The sequence below is a fragment of the Salmo salar genome, chromosome ssa06 (genome assembly GCF_905237065.1).
Source record: "Salmo salar chromosome ssa06, Ssal_v3.1, whole genome shotgun sequence".
Taxonomy (NCBI): domain Eukaryota; kingdom Metazoa; phylum Chordata; class Actinopteri; order Salmoniformes; family Salmonidae; genus Salmo; species Salmo salar.
The window spans coordinates 15,460,106-15,476,738 of NC_059447.1; the positions used below are offsets into that span (position 1 = coordinate 15,460,106).

Here is a 16,633-nt window from a genome sequence, read left to right on the forward strand (position 1 = left end):
AACAGTAGTAACAGTAACAGTGGCACAGTAACTTAGTAACACAGTAGCACAGTAACAGTAGTAACATAGTAACTTATTAACACAGTAACATAGTAGCAAAGTAACATAGTAACACAGTAACAGTAGTAACATAGTAGCACAGTAACACAGTAGAAAAGTAACAGTGACACAGTGACATGGTAATAACATAGTAACATAGTAACTTATTAACACAGTAACATAGTAACAAAGTAACATAGTAACACAGTAACAGTAGTAACACAGTAACAAGGTAACTTATTAACACAGTAGCATAGTAACACAGTAACATAGTAACACAGTAACAGTAGTAACACAGTAACGTATTAACATAGTAGCACAGTAACTTATTAACACAGTAACAGTAGTAACATACTAACACAGTAACATAGTAACACAGTAACACAGTAGCATAGTAACACAGTAACAGTAGTAACACAGTAACGTATTAACATTAGCCTTCCCTGTAGCTCAGTTGGTAGAGCATGGTGTTTGCAATGCCAGGGTTGTGGGTTCGATTCCCACGGGGGGCCAGCGCAGAAACAAAAATGTATGAGATGAAATGTATGCATTCACTACTGTAAGTCGCTCTGGATAAGAGCGTCTGCTAAATGACTAAAATGTAAATGTAACATAGTAGCACAGTAACAGTAGTAACATACTAACACAGTAACATATTAGCACAGTGACATAGTAACATAGTAACTTATTAACCCATTAACATACTATATTAACATAGTAACACTGTGAGGAATTAGTAACACAAGTATTTCGCTGCATCCGCTATAACATCTGCTAAACTGTGTACGCGACCAATACACTTTTATTTTATTTAGTTTTCATATTTTGGGGGGTAATATCCTGTTTCGTGTTTTCCCAGTATCTAATGGTTCTATCTTGCCCCTTGAACTCCTGTAAAGTATCTCATGTCTGTCGCCTTGATCAGAATATAGCAGACATGTTGAATGTGTCATTTCAGATGACATCACACTAACAGCGGATGGGAAGGACACATACGAAGAGGTGAAGAGGTCAGGGAGGTACAGGTGAGAGTTACTCAAGCTGGAATGAACCTTGATATTAAGCTGTCGTTAATAATATACACTGAACAAAAATATAAAGGCAACATGTAAAGTGTTGGTCCCATGTTTCATGAGCTGAAATAAAAAATCCCAGAAATGTTCCATATGCACACAAAGCTTATTTCTTTCAAATCTTGAGCTCCAATTTGTTTATATCCTGTTAGTGAGCATTTCTCCTTTGCCAAGATGATCCATCCACCTGACAGGAGTGGCATATGAAGAAGCTGATTACACAGCATGATCATTACACAGGTGCACCTTGTGCTAGGGACAATAAAAGGCCACTCTAAAATGTGCAGTTTTGTCACACAACACAATGCCACAGATGTCTCAAGTTTTGAGGGAGCGTGCAATTGGCATGGTGACTGCAGGAATGTCCACCAGAGCTGTTGCCAGAGAATTGAATGTTCATTTCTATACCATAAGCCTCCTCCAACTCCGTTTTAGAGAATTTGGCAGTGCGTCTGTGAACGGAGTGCCCCATGGTGGGGTTATGGTATGGGCGGGCATAAGCTGCAGACAATGAGCACAATTGCATTTTATCGATGGCAATTTCAATGAACAGAGATACCGTGACGAGATCCTGAGGCCCATTGTCGTGCCATTCATCCGACGCCATCACCTCAATGCACAGCGCCATGTTGCAAGGATCTGTTACACAATTCCTGGAAGCTGAAAATGTCCCAGTTCTTCCATGGCCTGCATACTCATCAGACATGTCACCCATTGAGCATGTTTGGGATGCTCTGGATCAACGGGTACGACGTGTTCTAGTTCCCGACAATATCCAGAAACTTCACACAGCCATTGAAGAGGAGTGATCAACAGCCTGATCAACTCTATGCCAAGGAGATGTGTCGTGCTGCATGAGGCAAATGGTGCTCACACCAGATACTGACTGGTTTTCTGATTCACAACCCTACTGTGACCAACAGATGCATATCTGTATTCCCAGCCATGTCATATGCATAGATTAGGGCCTAATGAATGTATTTCAATTGACTGATTTCCTTATATGAACTGTAACTGCAAAATCTTAGAAATTGTTGCATTTTGCGTTTATATTTTATTTAGTATATTATATATTATTTAATATATTATCATATTATTATTGCTGTTGTTATGCTCTGTCTACAATTGTACAATTTTGTCTCATGGCTGGTGTTGTTCCAGGGAGTGCAAGCGAACCCAGGGAGTTTCTACCACAGACCTGGTCGGTCGCATGCTACTGATGACCAAAGCCCACCACAGCAACATAGTGAGTATGGAAACCCCTCATAGGTTACCATAGTGAGTATAGAAACCCCTCATAGGTTACCATAGTGAGTATAGAAACCCCTCACAGGTTACCATAGTGAGTATAGAAACCCCTCATAGGTTACCATGGTGAGTATAGCAACCCCTCATAGGTTACCATAGTGAGTATAGTAACCCCTCATAGGTTACCATAGTGAGTATAGAAACCCCTCATAGGTTACCATAGTGAGTATAGAAACCCCTCATAGGTTACCATAGTGAGTATAGAAACCCCTCATAGGTTACCATAGTGAGTATAGAAACCCCTTATAGGTTACCATGGTGAGTATAGAAACCCCTCATAGGTTACCATGGTGAGTATAGAAACCCCTTATAGGTTACCATAGTGAGTATAGAAACCCCTTATAGGTTACCATGGTGAGTATAGAAACCCCTCATAGGTTACCATGGTGAGTATAGAAACCCCTCATAGGTTACCATGGTGAGTATAGAAACCCCTAATAGGTTACCATGGTGAGTATAGAAACCCCTCATAGGTTACCATGGTGAGTATAGAAACCCCTCATAGGTTACCATGGTGAGTATAGAAACCCCTCATAGGTTACCATGGTGAGTATAGAAACCCCTCACAGGTTACCATGGTGAGTATAGAAACCCCTCATAGGTTACCATGGTGAGAATAGAAACCCCTCATAGGTTACCATAGTGAGTATAGAAACCCCTCATAGGTTACCATAGTGAGTATAGAACCCCCTCATAGGTTACCATGGTGAGTATAGAAACCCCTCATAGGTTACCATAGTGAGTATAGAAACCCCTCATAGGTTACCATAGTGAGTATAGAACCCCCTCATAGGTTACCATAGTGAGTATAGTAACCCCTCATAGGTTACCATGGTGAGTATAGAAACCCCTCATAGGTTACCATAGTGAGTATAGCAACCCCTCATAGGTTACCATGGTGAGTATAGAAACCCCTCATAGGTTACCATAGTGAGTATAGAAACCCCTCATAGGTTACCATGGTGAGTATAGAAACCCCTCATAGGTTACCATAGTGAGTATAGAAACCCCTCATAGGTTACCATAGTGAGTATAGAAACCCCTCATAGGTTACCATAGTGAGTATAGCAACCCCTCATAGGTTACCATAGTGAGTATAGAAACCCCTCATAGGTTACCATGGTGAGTATAGAATCCCTCATAGGTTACCATAGTGAGTATAGAATCCCTCATAGGTTACCATAGTGAGTATAGAAACCCCTCATAGGTTACCATAGTGAGTATAGAACCCCCTCATAGGTTACCATGGTGAGTATAGAAACCCCTCATATGTTACCATAGTGAGTATAGAAACCCCTCATAGGTTACCATAGTGAGTATAGAAACCCCTCATAGGTTACCATGGTGAGTATAAAAACCCCTCATAGGTTACCAAAGTGAGTATAGAAACCCCTCATAGGTTACCATAGTGACTATAGAACCCCCTCATAGGTTACCATAGTGAGTATAGAACCCCCTCATAGGTTACCATAGTGAGTATAGAAACCCCTCATAGGTTACCATAGTGAGTATAAAAACCCCTCATAGGCTACAATAGGACCAGGAGTTCTTCCACTTCAGTCGAATTTCCACTTAGTCTCCTGTTGACATCAAAAATGTAGAAGTCATGATTTGCTCGTATCTGTCATGTCTCCTAGCTCCTATTGTTCCAGTTGAATAGTAGATCAACTGGAGCCTGTTTCCTCTCCTGTGTCCCCTCAGGGCCATTCAGACTATCAACAGCACACAGACAACTTTGGGAAGGTAGGTCCCATGTCTACTCTCATACATGTACAACTTCAAGAAAAGTTATTTTTTTAAATCCCACAAAGGCTCACTCTGTGAAATGCACAGCTGTCTGTTTTTGATCATTTAAATAAAGAAGAGCCCTTTAAAAATCAGAGTGCACTTGACCATAGCAACTGCTTTGTCATGGTCCACTATTTGTGTCCAAATCCTGGGTAGACTTTCTCTGCTACAGCTTTAGTACCCCCCCCCAACTCTCGCCAACTCCCTCTCTGAAACAAAGGGCGTTACTGTGGTGCCCAGTTGATAATCAAAACTCTGGGCCTGGCCAGGTGGTAATGAATACCACCTCTGTTCCCTCTGAATGCAGAAACTGACCAGAGGATCTACATTTGAACAACGTTTGGATTCCAAATGGGGGTGGGAAAGAGAACGCTACTTTAGAATGATCACCGTTACATAACAAATGTTCTCTTTTTCATACGTTGAAAGAGAGAGAAAAATATATTTGTCCAGTGTTGAATAAATGTGTTGGGGTCTCTGACGGACATTGAGATATACCTCACAGTGCTGACTGACTGGCTACTGGATGTTCAGGAAGAGGGATCTCAGATGGTGTTTTACTCATTTGGCCACTGGGTGACGCAGTGTGATCATTTTCTCCTATGAGAAAAGACCGTAGTGAATATTGAATACCAACTTTGAATACCAAATGCTATAGGATTTTAATAAGTCAAGCTGCCACATACTGGCATGGTGTGTTGTTCCCCTTTCTGCCCAATGAACACATTTATGGACAATACTTCATTCCATTTAGGGGACTCAATAACTCTCTCAGAGGTTCCACCTGTATTAGCCTCTGTAAGGAATATCATACTCAGTGTAATGATATCATTCCTTTGCTGGCTTGGAATGAACATTTAGTCGTGGTTTGTCAAGTGCTACACTGTATTTATTCGTGGTCTTTGTGCATTATGGGTGTTGCAGGGTCCGAAGGGCCACAGTCCGTGGACGGGGGTGTCCCAGTTCCTCCAGACGTCCCAGAAGATTATCCAGTTTGCCTCAGGACAGGAGCCTCAGCCTGGGGACACCATCATCTATGTGGCTGGAGCCTTCGACCTCTTCCGTATCCTCTGTCTGGTGGCTCCATGAACGCACTACTTTCAATTGCGTGTGTTTGATACCATTCCATTCGTTGCATTCCAGCGAATACAATGGCTGGAATCCCGCATGGTGATGTCTCCCTCCACCAGCCTCCTCATATTTACCAGGTCTGGTGCCAGGAGCTTTTCCTGAGCATGTCTATAATATGGAGTGAGTTGATACAGGTAACTGCCAAAATAAAGGAAACACCAACATAGTCTCTTAATATGGTGTTGGGCCACCACGAGCCAGAACAGCTTCATTCTGCCTTGGCATACAGTCTACACATGTCTGGAACTCTATTTGAGGGATGAGACACCATTATTCCACCAAAAAATCCATCATTTGGTGTTTTGTTGACGGTGGTGGAAAACGCTGTCTCAGATGTCGCTCCAGAATGTCCCATAAGTGTTAAATTGGGTTAAGATCTGGTGACTGAGACGGCCATGGCATATGGTTTACATCGTTTTCTTGCTCATTCAGCGACCACTCGTGCCCTGTAGATGGGGACATTGTCATCCTATGGTGGCATTGCCATGGTAGCCAAAAATAATGGCTTACCCAGCATTTTTTTCATCACCCTAAGCATGATGGGATGTTAATTGCTGAATGAACTCAGGAACCACACATTTGTGGAAGCACCTGCTTTCAATATACTTTGTATCCCTCATTTACTCAAGTGTTTCCTTTATTTTGACAGTTACATGTACATAAGAATGGTTTGACTTGTTACTAAGGCCTTCTCTGACAGCTTTGAAGGCCCTGATGGTAGGATACATCAATGTCAGGTGACTCTATACACTCATATCTACCATGTTAGAGCAAAGAGTTGTTATTTTCTGACCATGTGACCTGACCAAGAAAAACTGGGCCATAGAAAGACAAACACCCCTCATGCTAGTGTAACCGATGTGAAATGGCTAGCTAGTTAGCGGGGCGCGCTCTAATAGCGTTTCAATCAGTGACGTCACTCGCTCTGCGACCTTGAAGTAGTTGTTCCCCTTGCTCTGCAAGGGCCGCGGCTTTTGTGGAGCGATGGGTAACGATGCTTCGTGGGAGGCAGTTGTTGATGTGTGCAGAGGGTCCCTGGTTCGAGCCCAGGTAGGGGTGAGGAGAGGGACGGAAGCTATACTGTTACACTACCTAGCTGCACTACACTTATGTGACGTAGATGTTCTGTATTTCTATAACTGGCTGGTCCTGTGGTCAGCCAAAACACCTGGGCCCAGTCATCTACAGTGTGTGGAGAGGTTTGAGATTATAGACTGGACTCAGAGGCCTAGTTTGTAGATACTATAGTTGTTGTTGTTGTCGGCCTTGACCAATGTCTTCTCAGATATCGGCCATGTGGACTTCTTGGAGGCTGTTTCCAGGCTTTCAGACAAGCCATATGTTATAGTGGGGTTACACTTTGACCAGGTGAGTCTGACAAGCCATATGTTATAGTGGGGTTACTCTTTGACCAGGTGAGTCTGACAAGCCATATGTTATTGTGGGGTTACTCTTTGACCAGGTGAGTCTGACAAGCCATATGTTATAGTGGGGTTGCACTTTGACCAGGTGAGTCTGACAAGCCATATGTTATAGTGGGGTTACTCTTTGACCAGGTGAGTCTGACAAGCCATATGTTATAGTGGGGTTACTCTTTGACCAGGTGAGTCTGACAAGCCATATGTTATAGTGGGGTTACTCTTTGACCAGGTGAGTCTGACAAGCCATATGTTATAGTGGGGTTGCACTTTGACCAGGTGAGTCTGACAAGCCATATGTTATTGTGAGGTTACACTTTGACCAGGTGAGTCTGACAAGCCATATGTTATAGTGGGGTTACACTTTGACCAGGTGAGTCTGACAAGCCATATGTTATAGTGGGGTTACTCTTTGAGACAATCTGGTCTATTGTCTCCTCAGTTCAGCTGTAAAATAGATAATTTAGGCTGGGATTTATAGGTCTAATGCAGCCATTTATATATCAATAAGTATACATTCTGGGTAACAGTTACTGTAATAATTGTGCATTAAAATGGACAAAAATGGCTTTTCAGCAAAAAACTATTTCTCAAGCAAGAATTTAGCAAGGACTGTCTAGGAGTGGTCTCAGTGGGGAGAGGAAAATGTAAAACTAGCTGTTATTGACAGAGAGGTTTGGAACTCTTTGTTATTGGTCTATTAACCTGGTGATGGCTATCGAAGGCAATGATCCCACAATGTTCTCGGCGATCCCATTCACGGTAAACGCTGCATATTTCGGCTCAATCAGAAATTTCCTTTAAAAACCACAATGCCTATAACCAACCCACTGTCAAATTAAATCCTGCCACTGATAGTGGAAATTTGCGTCATCTTATTCTTACTTTTGGGTTTTCTGTGAATTTTTCAGGAGGTGAATCGCTACAAAGGGAAGAATTACCCCATTATGAACGTCCATGAGAGAACACTCAGTGTGCTGGCCTGTCGAGTAAGTTCTCTCTCTCCTTCTCTTTAATAAGAGATACTGTACATCTATTTTATAAGAGTCATTTTGTAAATTGTGTGTATGCGGGGCTCCCTTGTGAAAGAGACCTCGGTCTCAATGGGACTGTTAAAATAAAGGTAAAATAAAATGATGAAAAGTGATGAGTATATTAATCTAATGTGCTTCTGTTCTGTTTCTGTCTGTAGTATGTCTCTGAGGTGGTGATTGGTGCGCCTTATGCAGTCACGAGAGAGTTACTAGACCACTTCAAGGTAAGGGCTCAAGACACTACACTTGTTCTGCCGAGCCATTTGAACCAGGCTGAGCATGCTAAGATTTGTGGAAACTCCAAAGGTACAGTGGGTTAGTGTTGGGTCTCACCCTGCATGGTATCTACAGTGGGTTAGTATTGGGTCTCATCATGCGTGGTATCTACAGTGGGTTAGTGTTGGGTCTCACCCTGCATGGTATCTACAGTGGGTTAGTGTTGGGTCTCACCCTGCATGGTATCTACAGTGGGTTAGTGTTGGGTCTCACCCTGCATGGTATCTACAGTGGGTTAGTGTTGGGTCTCATCATGCGTGGTATCTACAGTGGGTTAGTGTTGGGTCTCATCCTGCGTGGTATCTACAGTGGGTTAGTGTTGGGTCTCATCCTGCGTGGTATCTACAGTGGGTTAGTGTTGGGTCTCACCCTGCGTGGTATCTACAGTGGGTTAGTGTTGGGTCTCACCCTGCGTGGTATCTACAGTGGGTTAGTGCTGGGTCTCACCCTGCGTGGTATCTACAGTGGGTTAGTGTTGGGTCTCACCCTGCGTGGTATCTACAGTGGGTTAGTGTTGGGTCTCACCCTGCGTGGTATCTACAGTGGGTTAGTGTTGGGTCTCACCCTGCGTGGTATCTACAGTGGGTTAGTGTTGGGTCTCACCCTGCATGGTATCTACAGTGGGTTAGTGTTGGGTCTCACCCTGCATGGTATCTACAGTGGGTTAGTGTTGGGTCTCACCCTGCGTGGTATCTACAGTGGGTTAGTGCTGGGTCTCATCATGCGTGGTATCTACAGTGGGTTAGTGTTGGGTCTCACCCTGCATGGTATCTACAGTGGGTTAGTGTTGGGTCTCACCCTACATGGTATCTACAGTGGGTTAGTGTTGGGTCTCACCCTGCATGGTATCTACAGTGGTTAATGTTGGGTCTCACCCTGCATGGTATCTACAGTGGGTTAGTGTTGGGTCTCACCATGCGTGGTATCTACAGTGGGTTAGTGTTTGGTCTCACCCTGCATGGTATCTACAGTGGGTTAGTGTTGGGTCTCACCCTGCATGGTATCTACAGTGGGGTAGTGTTGGGTCTCACCCTGCATGGTATCTACAGTGGGTTAGTGTTGGGTCTCACCCTGCATGGTATCTACAGTGGGTTAGTGTTGGGTCTCACCCTGCATGGTATCTACAGTGGGTTAGTGTTGGGTCTCACCCTGCATGGTATCTACAGTGGGTTAGTGTTGGGTCTCACCCTGCATGGTATCTACAGTGGGTTAGTGTTGGGTCTCACCCTGCATGGTATCTACAGTGGGTTAGTGTTGGGTCTCACCCTGCATGGTATCTACAGTGGGTTAGTGTTGGGTCTCACCCTGCGTGGTATCTACAGTGGGTTAGTGTTGGGTCTCATCATGCGTGGTATCTACAGTGGGTTAGTGTTGGGTCTCACCCTGCGTGGTATCTACAGTGGGTTAGTGTTGGGTCTCACCCTGCGTGGTATCTACAGTGGGTTAGTGTTGGGTCTCACCCTGCATGGTATCTACAGTGGGTTAGTGTTGGGTCTCACCCTGCGTGGTATCTACAGTGGGTTAGTGTTGGGTCTCACCCTGCGTGGTATCTACAGTGGGTTAGTGTTGGGTCTCACCCTGCGTGGTATCTACAGTGGGCTAGTGTTGGGTCTCACCCTGCGTGGTATCTACAGTGGGTTAGTGTTGGGTCTCACCCTGCGTGGTATCTACAGTGGGTTAGTGTTGGGTCTCACCCTGCGTGGTATCTACAGTGGGTTAGTGTTGGGTCTCACCCTGCGTGGTATCTACAGTGGGTTAGTGTTGGGTCTCACCCTGCGTGGTATCTACAGTGGGTTAGTGTTGGGTCTCACCCTGCGTGGTATCTACAGTGGGTTAGTGTTGGGTCTCACCCTGCGTGGTATCTACAGTGGGTTAGTGTTGGGTCTCACCCTGCGTGGTATCTACAGTGGGTTAGTGTTGGGTCTCACCCTGCGTGGTATCTACAGTGGGTTAGTGTTGGGTCTCACCCTGCGTGGTATCTACAGTGGGTTAGTGTTGGGTCTCACCCTGCGTGGTATCTACAGTGGGTTAGTGTTGGGTCTCACCCTGCGTGGTATCTACAGTGGGTTAGTGTTGGGTCTCACCCTGCGTGGTATCTACAGTGGGTTAGTGTTGGGTCTCACCCTGCGTGGTATCTACAGTGGGTTAGTGTTGGGTCTCACCCTGCGTGGTATCTACAGTGGGTTAGTGTTGGGTCTCACCCTGCGTGGTATCTACAGTGGGTTAGTGTTGGGTCTCACCCTGCGTGGTATCTACAGTGGGTTAGTGTTGGGTCTCACCCTGCGTGGTATCTACAGTGGGTTAGTGTTGGGTCTCACCCTGCGTGGTATCTACAGTGGGTTAGTGTTGGGTCTCACCCTGCGTGGTATCTACAGTGGGTTAGTGTTGGGTCTCACCCTGCGTGGTATCTACAGTGGGTTAGTGTTGCGTCTCACCCTGCGTGGTATCTACAGTGGGTTAGTGTTGGGTCTCACCCTGCATGGTATCTACAGTGGGTTAGTGTTGGGTCTCACCCTGCATGGTATCTACAGTGGGTTAGTGTTGGGTCTCACCCTGCATGGTATCTACAGTGGGTTAGTGTTGGGTCTCACCCTACATGGTATCTACAGTGGGTTAGTGTTGGGTCTCACCCTGCATGGTATCTACAGTGGGTTAGTGTTGGGTCTCACCCTGCATGGTATCTACAGTGGGTTAGTGTTGGGTCTCACCCTGCATGGTGTCTACAGTGGGTTAGTGTTGGGTCTCATCATGCGTGGTATCTACAGTGGGTTAGTGTTGGGTCTCACCCTGCATGGTATCTACAGTGGGTTAGTGTTGGGTCTCACCCTGCATGGTATCTACAGTGGGTTAGTGTTGGGTCTCACCCTGCATGGTATCTACAGTGGGTTAGTGTTGGGTCTCATCATGCGTGGTATCTACAGTGGGTTAGTGTTGGGTCTCACCCTGCATGGTATCTACAGTGGGTTAGTGTTGGGTCTCACCCTGCATGGTATCTACAGTGGGTTAGTGTTGGGTCTCACCCTGCATGGTATCTACAGTGGGTTAGTGTTGGGTCTCACCCTGCATGGTATCTACAGTGGGTTAGTGTTGGGTCTCATCATGCGTGGTATCTACAGTGGGTTAGTGTTGGGTCTCATCATGCATGGCATCTACAGTGGGTTAGTGTTGGGTCTCATCATGCGTGGTATCTACAGTGGGTTAGTGTTGGGTCTCACCCTGCATGGTATCTACAGTGGGTTAGTGTTGGGTCTCATCATGCATGGCATCTACAGTGGGTTAGTGTTGGGTCTCATCATGCGTGGTATCTACGGTGGGTTAGTGTTGGGTCTCATCATGCGTGGTATCTACAGTGGGTTAGTGTTGGGTCTCATCATGCATGGTATCTACAGTGGGTTAGTGTTGGGTCTCACCCTGCATGGTATCTACAGTGGGTTAGTGTTGGGTCTCATCATGCGTGGTATCTACAGTGGTTAATGTTGGGTCTCACCCTGCGTGGTATCTACAGTGGGTTAGTGTTGGGTCTCACCCTGCGTGGTATCTACAGTGGGTTAGTGTTGGGTCTCACCCTGCATGGTATCTACAGTGGGTTAGTGTTGGGTCTCACCCTGCGTGGTATCTACAGTGGGTTAGTGTTGGGTCTCACCCTGCGTGGTATCTACAGTGGGTTAGTGTTGGGTCTCACCCTGCGTGGTATCTACAGTGGGCTAGTGTTGGGTCTCATCATGCGTGGTATCTACAGTGGGTTAGTGTTGGGTCTCACCCTGCGTGGTATCTACAGTGGGTTAGTGTTGGGTCTCACCCTGCGTGGTATCTACAGTGGGTTAGTGTTGGGTCTCACCCTGCGTGGTATCTACAGTGGGTTAGTGTTGGGTCTCACCCTGCGTGGTATCTACAGTGGGTTAGTGTTGGGTCTCACCCTGCGTGGTATCTACAGTGGGTTAGTGTTGGGTCTCAACCAGCGTGGTATCTACAGTGGGTTAGTGTTGGGTCTCACCCTGCGTGGTATCTACAGTGGGTTAGTGTTGGGTCTCACCCTGCGTGGTATCTACAGTGGGTTAGTGTTGGGTCTCACCCTGCGTGGTATCTACAGTGGGTTAGTGTTGGGTCTCACCCTGCGTGGTATCTACAGTGGGTTAGTGTTGGGTCTCACCCTGCATGGTATCTACAGTGGGTTAGTGTTGGGTCTCACCCTGCGTGGTATCTACAGTGGGTTAGTGTTGGGTCTCACCCTGCATGGTATCTACAGTGGGTTAGTGTTGGGTCTCACCCTGCATGGTGTCTACAGTGGGTTAGTGTTGGGTCTCATCATGCATGGTATCTACAGTGGGTTAGTGTTGGGTCTCACCCTGCATGGTATCTACAGTGGGTTAGTGTTGGGTCTCATCATGCGTGGTATCTACAGTGGGTTAGTGTTGGGTCTCACCCTGCATGGTATCTACAGTGGGTTAGTGTTGGGTCTCACCCTGCATGGTATCTACAGTGGGTTAGTGTTGGGTCTCACCCTGCATGGTATCTACAGTGGGTTAGTGTTGGGTCTCACCCTGCATGGTATCTACAGTGGGTTAGTGTTGGGTCTCATCATGCGTGGTATCTACAGTGGGTTAGTGTTGGGTCTCATCATGCATGGCATCTACAGTGGGTTAGTGTTGGGTCTCATCATGCGTGGTATCTACAGTGGGTTAGTGTTGGGTCTCACCCTGCATGGTATCTACAGTGGGTTAGTGTTGGGTCTCATCATGCATGGCATCTACAGTGGGTTAGTGTTGGGTCTCATCATGCGTGGTATCTACGGTGGGTTAGTGTTGGGTCTCATCATGCGTGGTATCTACAGTGGGTTAGTGTTGGGTCTCATCATGCATGGCATCTACAGTGGGTTAGTGTTGGGTCTCACCCTGCATGGTATGTACAGTGGGTTAGTGTTGGGTCTCATCATGCGTGGTATCTACAGTGGGTTAGTGTTGGGTCTCACCCTGCATGGTATCTACAGTGGGTTAGTGTTGGGTCTCACCCTGCATGGTATCTACAGTGGGTTAGTGTTGGGTCTCACCCTGCATGGTATCTACAGTGGGTTAGTGTTGGGTCTCATCCTGCATAGCATCTACAGTGGGTTAGTGTTGGGTCTCACCCTGCATGGTATCTACAGTGGGTTAGTGTTGGGTCTCACCATGCATGGTATCTACAGTGGGTTAGTGTTGGGTCTCACCCTGCATGGTATCTACAGTGGGTTAGTGTTGGGTCTCACCCTGCGTGGTATCTACAGTGGGTTAGTGTTGGGTCTCATCATGCGTGGTATCTACAGTGGGTTAGTGTTGGGTCTCACCCTGCATGGTATCTACAGTGGGTTAGTGTTGGGTCTCACCCTGCATGGTATCTACAGTGGGTTAGTGTTGGGTCTCACCCTGCATGGTATCTACAGTGGGTTAGTGTTGGGTCTCATCATGCGTGGTATCTACAGTGGGTTAGTGTTGGGTCTCACCCTGCATGGTATCTACAGTGGGTTAGTGTTGGATCTCACCCTGCATGGTATCTACAGTGGGTTAGTGTTGGGTCTCACCCTGCATGGTATCTACAGTGGGTTAGTGTTGGGTCTCACCCTGCATGGTATCTACAGTGGGTTAGTGTTGGGTCTCATCATGCATGGTATCTACAGTGGGTTAGTGTTGGGTCTCACCATGCATGGTATCTACAGTGGGTTAGTGTTGGGTCTCATCATGCGTGGTATCTACAGTGGGTTAGTGTTGGGTCTCACCCTGCATGGTATCTACAGTGGGTTAGTGTTGGGTCTCATCATGCGTGGTATCTACGGTGGGTTAGTGTTGGGTCTCATCATGCGTTGTATCTACAGTGGGTTAGTGTTGGGTCTCATCATGCATGGCATCTACAGTGGGTTAGTGTTGGGTCTCACCCTGCATGGTATGTACAGTGGGTTAGTGTTGGGTCTCATCATGCGTGGTATCTACAGTGGTTAATGTTGGGTCTCACCCTGCATGGTATCTACAGTGGGTTAGTGTTGGGTCTCACCCTGCATGGTATCTACAGTGGGTTAGTGTTGGGTCTCACCCTGCATGGTATCTACAGTGGGTTAGTGTTGGGTCTCATCATGCGTGGTATCTACAGTGGGTTAGTGTTGGGTCTCACCCTGCATGGTATCTACAGTGGGTTAGTGTTGGGTCTCACCCTGCATGGTATCTACAGTGGGTTAGTGTTGGGTCTCACCCTGCATGGTATCTACAGTGGGTTAGTGTTGGGTCTCACCCTGCATGGTATCTACAGTGGGTTAGTGTTGGGTCTCATCATGCGTGGTATCTACAGTGGGTTAGTGTTGGGTCTCATCATGCATGGCATCTACAGTGGGTTAGTGTTGGGTCTCATCATGCGTGGTATCTACAGTGGGTTAGTGTTGGGTCTCACCCTGCATGGTATCTACAGTGGGTTAGTGTTGGGTCTCATCATGCATGGCATCTACAGTGGGTTAGTGTTGGGTCTCATCATGCGTGGTATCTACGGTGGGTTAGTGTTGGGTCTCATCATGCGTGGTATCTACAGTGGGTTAGTGTTGGGTCTCATCATGCATGGCATCTACAGTGGGTTAGTGTTGGGTCTCACCCTGCATGGTATGTACAGTGGGTTAGTGTTGGGTCTCATCATGCGTGGTATCTACAGTGGTTAATGTTGGGTCTCACCCTGCATGGTATCTACAGTGGGTTAGTGTTGGGTCTCACCCTGCATGGTATCTACAGTGGGTTAGTGTTGGGTCTCACCCTGCATGGTATCTACAGTGGGTTAGTGTTGGGTCTCATCATGCATGGCATCTACAGTGGGTTAGTGTTGGGTCTCACCCTGCATGGTATGTACAGTGGGTTAGTGTTGGGTCTCATCATGCGTGGTATCTACAGTGGTTAATGTTGGGTCTCACCCTGCATGGTATCTACAGTGGGTTAGTGTTGGGTCTCACCCTGCATGGTATCTACAGTGGGTTAGTGTTGGGTCTCACCCTGCGTGGTATCTACAGTGGGTTAGTGTTGGGTCTCACCCTGCGTGGTATCTACAGTGGGTTAGTGTTGGGTCTCACCCTGCGTGGTATCTACAGTGGGTTAGTGTTGGGTCTCACCCTGCGTGGTATCTACAGTGGGTTAGTGTTGCGTCTCACCCTGCGTGGTATCTACAGTGGGTTAGTGTTGGGTCTCACCCTGCATGGTATCTACAGTGGGTTAGTGTTGGGTCTCACCCTGCATGGTATCTACAGTGGGTTAGTGTTGGGTCTCACCCTGCATGGTATCTACAGTGGGTTAGTGTTGGGTCTCACCCTACATGGTATCTACAGTGGGTTAGTGTTGGGTCTCACCCTGCATGGTATCTACAGTGGGTTAGTGTTGGGTCTCACCCTGCATGGTATCTACAGTGGGTTAGTGTTGGGTCTCACCCTGCATGGTGTCTACAGTGGGTTAGTGTTGGGTCTCATCATGCGTGGTATCTACAGTGGGTTAGTGTTGGGTCTCACCCTGCATGGTATCTACAGTGGGTTAGTGTTGGGTCTCACCCTGCATGGTATCTACAGTGGGTTAGTGTTGGGTCTCACCCTGCATGGTATCTACAGTGGGTTAGTGTTGGGTCTCATCATGCGTGGTATCTACAGTGGGTTAGTGTTGGGTCTCACCCTGCATGGTATCTACAGTGGGTTAGTGTTGGATCTCACCCTGCATGGTATCTACAGTGGGTTAGTGTTGGGTCTCACCCTGCATGGTATCTACAGTGGGTTAGTGTTGGGTCTCACCCTGCATGGTATCTACAGTGGGTTAGTGTTGGGTCTCATCATGCGTGGTATCTACAGTGGGTTAGTGTTGGGTCTCATCATGCATGGCATCTACAGTGGGTTAGTGTTGGGTCTCATCATGCGTGGTATCTACAGTGGGTTAGTGTTGGGTCTCACCCTGCATGGTATCTACAGTGGGTTAGTGTTGGGTCTCATCATGCATGGCATCTACAGTGGGTTAGTGTTGGGTCTCATCATGCGTGGTATCTACGGTGGGTTAGTGTTGGGTCTCATCATGCGTGGTATCTACAGTGGGTTAGTGTTGGGTCTCATCATGCATGGCATCTACAGTGGGTTAGTGTTGGGTCTCACCCTGCATGGTATGTACAGTGGGTTAGTGTTGGGTCTCATCATGCGTGGTATCTACAGTGGTTAATGTTGGGTCTCACCCTGCATGGTATCTACAGTGGGTTAGTGTTGGGTCTCACCCTGCATGGTATCTACAGTGGGTTAGTGTTGGGTCTCACCCTGCATGGTATCTACAGTGGGTTAGTGTTGGGTCTCATCATGCATGGCATCTACAGTGGGTTAGTGTTGGGTCTCACCCTGCATGGTATGTACAGTGGGTTAGTGTTGGGTCTCATCATGCGTGGTATCTACAGTGGGTTAGTGTTTGGTCTCACCCTGCATGGTATCTACAGTGGGTTAGTATTGGGTCTCATCATGCGTGGTATCTACAGTGGGTTAGTGTTGGGTATCATCATGCGTGCTATCTACAGTGGGTTAGTGTTGGCTCTCACCCTGCATGGTATC

The 16,633-nt window shown here is 46.8% G+C and overlaps 1 protein-coding gene across 2 annotated transcripts in view; it reads left to right on the top strand.

Annotated features, from left to right (window-relative positions):
- Nucleotides 1-16,633, top strand: part of LOC106606425 (ethanolamine-phosphate cytidylyltransferase) — a 41,811-nt gene that overhangs the window by 17,035 nt on the left and 8,143 nt on the right. The window contains exons 4-10 of one of the 2 annotated variants that reach the window (XM_045719845.1): nt 998-1,064; nt 2,274-2,358; nt 4,122-4,163; nt 5,124-5,271; nt 6,625-6,707; nt 7,669-7,746; nt 7,950-8,015. In XM_045719845.1, coding sequence (XP_045575801.1) covers nt 998-1,064; nt 2,274-2,358; nt 4,122-4,163; nt 5,124-5,271; nt 6,625-6,707; nt 7,669-7,746; nt 7,950-8,015 — 569 coding nt within the window. The remainder of the gene's footprint in view (nt 1-997; nt 1,065-2,273; nt 2,359-4,121; nt 4,164-5,123; nt 5,272-6,624; nt 6,708-7,668; nt 7,747-7,949; nt 8,016-16,633) is intronic. The other variant, XM_045719846.1, reaches the window with a different exon arrangement.